This window comes from Lipotes vexillifer, unplaced genomic scaffold (genome assembly GCF_000442215.2).
Source record: "Lipotes vexillifer unplaced genomic scaffold, Lipotes_vexillifer_v1.1 scaffold56, whole genome shotgun sequence".
Lineage (NCBI taxonomy): Eukaryota > Metazoa > Chordata > Mammalia > Artiodactyla > Lipotidae > Lipotes > Lipotes vexillifer.
In genome coordinates this window covers 360,017-369,168 of record NW_006798991.1, presented here as the reverse complement: position 1 = coordinate 369,168, position 9,152 = coordinate 360,017, and the positions used below count along the sequence as shown (strand labels likewise).

General features: G+C 42.9%; 2 protein-coding genes across 2 annotated transcripts in view; both read left to right on the top strand.

Annotated features, from left to right (window-relative positions):
- LOC103081210 (histone H3.1) overlaps positions 1-9,152 on the top strand; it is a 114,437-nt gene that overhangs the window by 90,618 nt on the left and 14,667 nt on the right. The window lies entirely within an intron of this gene.
- Positions 4,174-4,815, top strand: H1-2 (H1.2 linker histone, cluster member). The gene has a single exon (XM_007471233.1). It carries the CDS (start codon positions 4,174-4,176, stop codon positions 4,813-4,815), a length of 642 nt encoding a protein of 213 aa, XP_007471295.1.

The following is a 9,152-nucleotide window of genomic DNA, read 5'->3' as shown; positions in this document are numbered from 1 at the left end:
CCAAAAAAAAAAAAAAAAAAAACCCAAAACAAACAAACAAACAAAAACACAAGCTTGAAAAATCAGGTGGCTATTAATGCCCTAATTTCTTGTGTCACTTATGTGATTCTAATAGCAGTTCCAAATGTTTTGCAATGTATCGTTCCTTTTGTAATACTCTCTATGTATTAACTGAGCTCCCACTATGTGCTTTACTACTATATTCTCTGTTGGTTTCCGCAGTGTATTTTGAGAGTGTGTCAGGGAATAAGATACAGAAACTTTAGTCTCAACCGAAAGGTTCCTTGGCGAGTCAGGAAAAAACAGGTTTTAATAACTTCCAGTTGGGGCCTATAACGAACAGACAGAACACTCTCATGGCATGGTAGAAGGAGGAAGTGAAAGAAAAATCAGTTGTCAGCCCCTGATCCATACACCTGTCCGAACAACTCCTCTCACTCTCCTTTGAGTGTGTCTTGCTGTTTGAGTCTCTCTCGCTCTCTCTCGCTCCAGCTCCATTTGGGCTTGACATCCTGCTCTGCATCTTTAACTTTGTCCACCAGCTTTCCCGACCCGACGAACATGAAACAAAATTAGCCAACCCGTAATATTTAGGATGTGTGTAAATACAAGAATACACAATTTATTGCATAGCAACATTTACCTTTGTCCTCAGTTTATTGCTGGCTATCTTGAGACCATCAGTTTTGAGTGGGCAGACCACACCCTTAATCTGAATCTTCCCTGGAGTTAATTTTAGTAGGTCTTTTGTTGCTCACAGGTTTGTTCAATCTTATTTCAAAGCCTGAGACTTCATGGGACATCTACAAGATCTAAGGTGGCTTTATAGCTCATGGTCAAAAAATCTTGTATCTTCCTATTTTTTAGAATGGTTTTTAAAGATTCTGATTCAGAGCTTGTAGGACAAACTGAATAACCAAGTGTAAAAGTATAATTTTCAAAACATGACTCTCATACAAGTACTGTGTATAGTGAGCTTGTGTATGGGTCAGAGAATGATTTCAGTATTAATGACGGAGCAAGCAGAATGACAAAGTTAGGTCAAAGCAGGATACAGGAGAATGAACTATGTATTCAGTCAGGGCAAGAAAGAATGCTGGAAGGCTGAAAAATCAGATACAAAATTGTTTAATGTCCTATTAGGCAATACAATCATAACCTTTAGCGTTATCTTTTGTACTAGAAAGAATTCACTTGCATCTCTACTGAACAAAACCTTTATTAATGTATCAGTCTTCTACAAGTAAACGTATAATTTTGCATACTCTGAGCCCAATCGAAAAGGAAATATTAAGTCATACTGGACAGCGTGCTGTCCAGTATGACAGCTATTAGTTACATGTGGTCATTGAGCACTTGTAATGTGGCTAGTCTGAAATTTTACAACTGTAAAATACACACCAGACTTTGAAGACTTACCATATGAAAAAAAGAATAGAAACTGTCTTATATATATATATTTTTTGCGGTACGTGGGCCTCTCACTGTTGTGGCCTCTCCCGTTGTGGAGCACAGGCTCCAGACGTGCAGGCTCAGCGGCCATGGCTCACGGGCCCAGCCGCTCTACGGCATGTGGGATCCTCCTGGGCCGGGGCACGAACCCATGTCCCCCGCATCAGCAGGCAGACTCTCAACCACCGCGCCACCAGGGAAGCCCATGTCTTATATTTTTAAATATCGATTACATGTTGAAGTGATAGTAGTTTGGATATACTGAGTTAAGTAAAATATATTATTAAAATTAGATTAACCTATTTCTTCTTATTTTTTCATTGTGACTACTAGAAAGCTTAAAATTACGTGTATGACTCACATTCTATTTTACTGTATAGCATGGCCTTAGAGCATTAGATGAACCACAAGTGGACTTGTGGAGAATTCTCTACTACAGCTTGAAAAGACATGAAGAAATATCTTTGCTTTGTTTTTGACTTTTCTCAACACAAGTTACAGGGATCTAGAGAAGGGCTACTTGTTTGTCTGCCTTCTGGCCTCTATTATGTGTCCAGGAGGTTGAGAGCAAGAATTTGAGTGGCTGGTGTCTGGTTCTGGACTTCAGATTTGCATATGGAGAGATGTGATTTGAGTGATTTAAACTGAGTGGTCATATTAGAAAACTGAATTACAGTAATCAAATTTACATGCTGCTTATTTGCAAAAAGGGACACCAATTTTTTTTGTTTGTTTGTTTGCAGTACATGGGCCTCTCACTGCTGTGGCCTCTACCATTGCGGAGCACAGGCTCCAGATGCGCAGGCTCAGCAGCCCTGGCTCACAGGCCCAACCGCTCCGGGGCACGTGGGATCTTCTCGGACCAGGGCCCGAACCCATTGTCTCCTGCATCGGCAGGCGGACTCCCAACCACTGCGCCACCAGGAAAGCCCAGGGACACCACTTTATAGTGAAGGGAGGTTCAATGACCTGGTAATCAAGACTCCACACAGCTCTTTTCCTGGTGGTTATGCATACTTAGCTGAGTTTCAGATGAAGAGGGGGCTCATTGCACATAGAATCAGAACAAAATGGCATGTTCTTATTTTTTTACCAAAACATATTAGCATGATGAAGGTACTTTAGTTGTTCGTACACTTTCAATGATTTCTTACAATTCCTATGCCCAAAGTCACACTGATGGATGGCAGGTCTAAAGCGATTTTCTGTGGTTGCTAATTCATCCATCACTAATCTTATTAGGCTGTTAATTCCCAGAGGACATGACCAGTAGTAGACATAGTTTCCAAATGTTGAATGAATTTTATTCAATGAAACCATGGGGTTATCCTTAGTCTAAAAGAAGATACCTCATTTTTCATTCATCACTGAACTTAATTTGTATAACCCCTTTTGACTATCACATCTAAGACTGACATCTTTAGTACGTATTTTCATCTAGATGTAGTAGTAAAGGGGGCTTCAGAGTAGAATACATATGGCCGGCTTTAGAGGGGATAAGAGGTGAGCTTATCAGCAAAAAGTGGCGTAATAATTTATTTGTTCTAGTAATTTTCCTCTATTTCTGCTAAAATTTTGCTGTTTCAAATCTATAGTTCATCTTAAAAGTCAAAAGTGTATCTTGTTGAAGCCAGTTGCTTTATTTCCATCTGTATCTTTGGGTTCCCAGTTAGAGAGTGTCCTGTACCATGACATGTGTTAGATATTGTTACTGGAAGTAACCTAGAATTTTCATGTGCTGAAATTCATCTCTTTATTGCAGCATGCAAAAATAAATAAATAAATGCTTGTTTTCTTTGAAAACAGATCATCCAAACGTCCCTAGCTGCCAAGTCTATTTGGGGGTTATTTGCAGGCTTAGGGGGTCTCCTTTCTTCCCTCATTATCCCTATCCTTGAGGGCCAGACCCCCTGCCTTGCACAACCCAGAGGGAAACCTGAGAGCTTTTAAAAAACAGCCCAATTTCTCGCCTTTGGAGAAGTGAGAAGAGTGCCCCGCCCCCATCTATGAAAAGAGGGATTTGATAGAGTTTCAATGTCTTCAAATCAAAGATTTAAGTCTCTAACCCCCCATCATCCAGGACCCCCCCAAGGCTTACGAACCCCCTCCCATCCCGCCCTAACTGCTTTGAACTGGCCCCAGAATCCTGGTCCCAGTCCACAGTTCCTGTGGGTCTGTACGCAGAATTCACAGAGGACCTGTGTTACTTCCCTTGCGAAGAAACAGAATTATGGTGAAAATTTAGGTGGAAACCATTTCATTTTTGGCTCCAAAAGAAGGGAAGCATGTGCCCAACCACCCCTGAGAAAAAGAACTTTCAGGGGCAAAGGAGCGAACAGGTAATTTAGAAGAAAAACAGAAAGTGGTCTCCAACTGCCCAGGACTTCCCTAGGAGTTGGGGGAGTTGGGGACGACTGGACGAGTAGTCCTTGTGGTTGCGGAAAAAATAAATGGAGAGCACGAAGCCTGAGGCTTCTCGGATCCTTTCCCGACCAAATTCGGGTGATTTGGTGCTGCGTATTTTAATATTTTCCCCCTTTTGTGAAGTGGAACAAACACAACTTGGGCGCACCGCGGCGGCTCAGAGCCTGCCAGCCAGGCGGGCGACCGGAGCACCAATCAGCGCGCGCCTGCGCTCTATATATACGGCGGCCCGGCCCAAGCGTAGTTCCATCGGCGACTTGCCACTTGTACCCGAGTCCGAGATCTTCAGCACTCAGCATGTCGGAGACCGCTCCTGCCGCTCCCGCCGCCGCGCCTCCTGCGGAGAAGACCCCGGTTAAGAAAAAGGCGCCCAAAAAGCCGGCCGGGGCGCGCCGGAAGGCGTCTGGGCCGCCGGTGTCCGAGCTCATCACGAAGGCTGTCGCCGCTTCCAAAGAGCGGAGCGGTGTGTCTTTGGCTGCGCTCAAGAAGGCGCTGGCAGCCGCGGGCTACGATGTGGAGAAGAATAATAGCCGCATCAAACTGGGTCTTAGGAGCCTGGTGAGTAAGGGCACTCTGGTGCAGACCAAGGGCACCGGTGCTTCCGGCTCTTTTAAGCTCAACAGGAAAGGGGCCACTGGGGAAGCCAAGCCCAAGGCTAAGAAGGCAGGTGTGGCCAAGCCCAAGAAGGCCGCTGGGGCAGCTAAGAAGCCCAAGAAGGCCACGGGTGCGTCCACCCCGAAAAAAACCGCCAAGAAGACCCCGAAAAAGGCGAAGAAGCCAGCCGCAGCTACTGTGACCAAGAAAGTTGCCAAGAGTCCAAGGAAAGCTAAAGCTGCTAAACCCAAGAAGGCCGCCAAGAGCGCAGCTAAGGCAGTGAAGACCAAAGCCGCCAAGCCTAAGGTTGCCAAGCCCAAGAAGGCTGCACCGAAAAAGAAGTAGGTTGTTAATCGTCTGCTTCTAAAACCCAAAAAGGCTCTTTTCAGAGCCACCACTGATCTCAGAAAAAAGACCTGTATCCTCCTTCCGTACTTGCTGTTTCTGTATACCTATATCACCTTTCGCCTTCTAATCTAAATCAAGGTTGCTCAGGAGTCGTTGCAGAAGGTTGCTCACGCTACCCTAAGATGGGCAGCGAGGGCTTGGCAGGGTGACTGCTGTGAGGTTGCAGGGCATTAGTCCCATCCCTGTGGGTTGCTCCTTGCTCTGCGGTGCTTTTGGTTAGTCTCCTGGTCAGCTATTTCAAGCGCTGTCCGGAGACTTGCGTACTTGGGCTATCCGCCTGCCCCGCTCCACTCCTGTGAACAGCAAATACAACCACAAAGAAATCCAGCCAGTTTCTTAGTCTTAACGGGATATTCCGATTGGGCTAAGAACTCATTCAAAAGTCCCGCCCTGCTCGCGGGTTGGCTCACTTCTCCAGCCCGTAATTTTCATCCTGTATTTAATTGGGTGGTGGCCGGCCTCCATCCTTAGTCTCCAATGTTTGTTTTCCTTCCGTTGGGTTAGCACTATTCGCCTGATACAGAAATGTATCTGGTATTTCGGACATTTTCCATGTTTCGAAAGTCAAGTTGCTGGCTCTCGGGGGCGTTGGTATCATCCGATCCTGGGAGGAGGGTGGGTGCAGGCGCTCTTGCCTCGCATTCTTTTGTTAATTCCTGTGGGCTGTGGCAGCAAAGGAACATTTGAAAAACTGCTACAGCGGTGGCAATGACTCTTCCACCCAGGGCAAGCCTGGACCAGGGATCTTTCTGTTCCTCGCATCGTGTAACTTTCAACAAATGTGTGATGGATTTGAGCGCATGAAAAACAACTTTTAGTCGGCCATTTTGTCCTGGCCGGCCAGTCAAGGATCCTCATTTTAGGTGCACTTTAACATCAAAAAATAGAAGATGCTTTAAACGCATTTTTGTAACATTTGTAACATCCAACATTTTCTACGCGAAGGAGAAAAAATATATTGGTAAAGTTTTGGAAATTGTGTATTGGGGGGGAGGTGATGTCTCTGATAAAGGGCTTTAGTTTTCATTAACAGTATTGTATGTGGATTCTTTCATATTCATGGCATTCCTCTTGGGTAGAGAAAGTCCAGCGTCCTATTTCTATTCCGATGGGCAGAGAATTTCTCAAGACAATTTCCCGGGTCAGGGGCTTCTGCAGACCTGCAGCTCAGTTCTTCAACCAATGCCACAAGGACGAATCTGTGAGTTGAGTTATTTCCTGCATTAGTGGTAGTGGCCATGGAGTTCATTCCTCGTCTTAGTCACTGTGTAGGAGAAACCAAGAGATCTAGTGGATAAAAAGAGTAGAATGGAGCCAAAATGCGTAAAAAAGCAGAGATGAGAGGTGTACAGAGAGTGCTGCAAGATCTGGGTTCCTGACACCTCCTGAGTTCCTGGTTCTTTGAGCCACCTGAACTCCTGCCACCGGGGCCTCTCCACTTAGCTCAGGTTGGGTCAAGTTGCAACAACCAGGAGACCTAAGAAAGACACCCCAAATATAAGCACAGATAGGGCTTATAGTAATAGCACCATGTACTTCTATGTTCCCTTTCTCCTTCAAATAATTTCAGTTCCACCCCATTTGCTTGATTTTCACATCAGCTCTAAGAGGCAGGGAAGGAATCAACCTAAGCAAAGAGAGTTGATTCTCTAATTTTTCTTCAAACCTCTTGTGAATGCCCTTTGGGGTGTAAATTTATTGGGTTTATATGAAGTTGATCCTATCATTGAATGTTTCCTGCAAATGTATTTGCATAGTTGAAACATGTCCTTTAATTTCAAGTAAAACATATTCCTCAAAAACAAATATATAAAAATATATATATATAACCATTCTTTAGTAAGGCTTCAGGAAGAGTTCATTCACAGAGAGCTAAGTTATTGTTTAAAATCTTTAATTTTACCTAGTCTTTAGATAGTCTTCAACAATGTTTCCTCAATATTGTCCGTGTTCTTTAATTTTGTTCCATTCCCTCATAACTGTTCACATACTTTACGGGCTTGGGTCTAATAAGACATTCATTCAATTTTAAAAATTAGCTAGTTTAACGAAAAGGTCTTTGTCACGATTTTGTGTAGTTTATAAAACCTCTATTTTATTTTGACATTATTAATATTATTTTCAGTATTCGTTTATTATTATAAAATAATATTGACAACAGCAATAATATACTCAAATAATTGGCCAAACATGGCTGGATTAGCCAAAAATGGCAATGAATACTGCATAAACTAAACTGCTGACTGATAATGATGAAAATTCATGACATGTTCGTGTACGTTGGAAGTGTACACAGAAATTAGAGGCTCCTTGTAATGCATTATTGTAAAAAATTTTGTTTCTGTACATACACAGTGCTCTCATGGCTGAAAAATTAAATATCCCATTACTTCCCCTAGGCAGTGCTCTAGATATCATTTCTTCTAAGCCTGAGGGAGATGTAAAAGGTAACTTTGTGGTTGAAATCCATGCCAGAGAGGAACAGGTCCAGTTCAAGACGTGATTACATCATTAGAGAATTTCAGAAGGGAACAGGGATTTAGGGCACAGTGGTAACAGCAATAGTGTTGACTAATTTACAAGGGTGCCAAGCACTATTGCTGAACACTCTTCATTTATTTTCAAACACATTCTTGTCACAGCACCTTGAGGTAGGTGCCATTATTACTGAGGCTTGGTCACATTAAGGACATAATGAGTTAATATCTGATCAGTGAGCCAGTGTAATTATCCTCCGTGTATGAGTGCTGTTCCACATAAGTGAGCCACATAAGTAATCAAAAATTTTCTAGTAGCCACATTTTAGAAAAGTAAAGCAAGTAAAATCTATTTTAATAATATTTTAACCCACTAAAATAAAAATATTTCAACAAGTCATCTAAGGTAAAAATATTAAGGAGATTTTAAATTCTATTTTTCATACTAACTCTTTGAAATTTGGTATGTATTTTTACACTTAAGCTCATCTCAATTTGGACTAGTCATGTTTCAAGCGCTCAATAGCCGCATATGGCTATTGGCTACCGTCTTGAACAATAAAGATCTATAGTAAACGCTGAAAGGAACACACAAGAGAATACTTGCTCTGGAGTAGAATCTAGATGTTTCCAAGGAAATAATTATGCTGACCTGATCCTACAATTATGCTGACTCTATCTCAGAGTCCTGAGTCATCCGAGACCAGTGTTTCTCAACAGGGCGCTTGCTGAGGTGTGGTATAACAGAGTGGTAGGAGGGCAAGGAAGGCCACGTGTAATTTGGAAAAGCATAGGCTGTGCTGAGAAGCAGATTTACCCTGAAGTTAATGAAACTCAAGTGTCAGACCCTGTACTTCCAAGGTCCTGGGAGGGGCCCCTGGGAGTATAGTATGTTCACTTGCCCTCATTTAAAAAATACTTTTTTTTAAAATTGCAATGTTGACAGATTTTAATCACAGCTGGTAAAAACCATTTATTTCCATTCAATCTTCTCTTCTGTTACAATTCACCTTTTGTCTGATTATGCTGGGATGTTGATGAGAATATTTGGGACTTGAGAAAATTTACTTGCATTTATATTTTGTTTGGGGTTAATGACATATATAAAGTGATGTGCAGATGTGCTCATATATATTGATAGTTCAGTTGTTACTAGCCAGTCTGATCTAAGAATGGCTTCAAGGAATACTCCTACTGCCCACTGATAAACTCACCTGGATTAACGGCAAGAAAATATGGGACTAGATGTCATATATCCATGTACCCAGCACTGGGAGTGAATGCATAGGGGAGAATTGAGATTTGAAATGTATAGAGCCAGAAGCTAGTCTGTGAAGAATTCTTCCAAATTTTACAATTCACATATGAAAGAAGCTTCACAGGATTTTCCAAATTTGAAAACAATCCTAAAAACTTGACATCACCTACAGTTCTTTGAAGCTGAAATTCTTCTAAGTTATCAAGGGAATAAAACAAATTGTGATCAACCATCCTAGAGGGAATACTGAATTCTCTTCCCATTGTCTACACTCTATAGAAAATATTACTAAACAATTTTCCTTTAAAGAGGGAATCAGAGTATGCTGTCAAAAATAGGAAAATATAGGGCTTCCCTGGTGGCGCAGTGCTTGAGAGTCCGCCTGCCGTTGCAGGAGACGCGGGTTCGTGCCCCGTTTCGGGAGGATCCCACATGCCGCGGAGCGGCTGGGCCCGTGAGCCGTGGCCGCTGGGCCTGCGCGTCCGGAGCCTGTGCTCCGCAAATGGGAGAGGCCACAACAGTGAGAGGCCCGCATAACG

What these genes read in the sequence shown, in the direction of transcription:
- H1-2 (XM_007471233.1), top strand. Translation starts at nt 4,174, where the DNA reads ATGTCGGAGACCGCTCCTGCCGCTCCCGCCGCCGCGCCTCCTGCGGAG.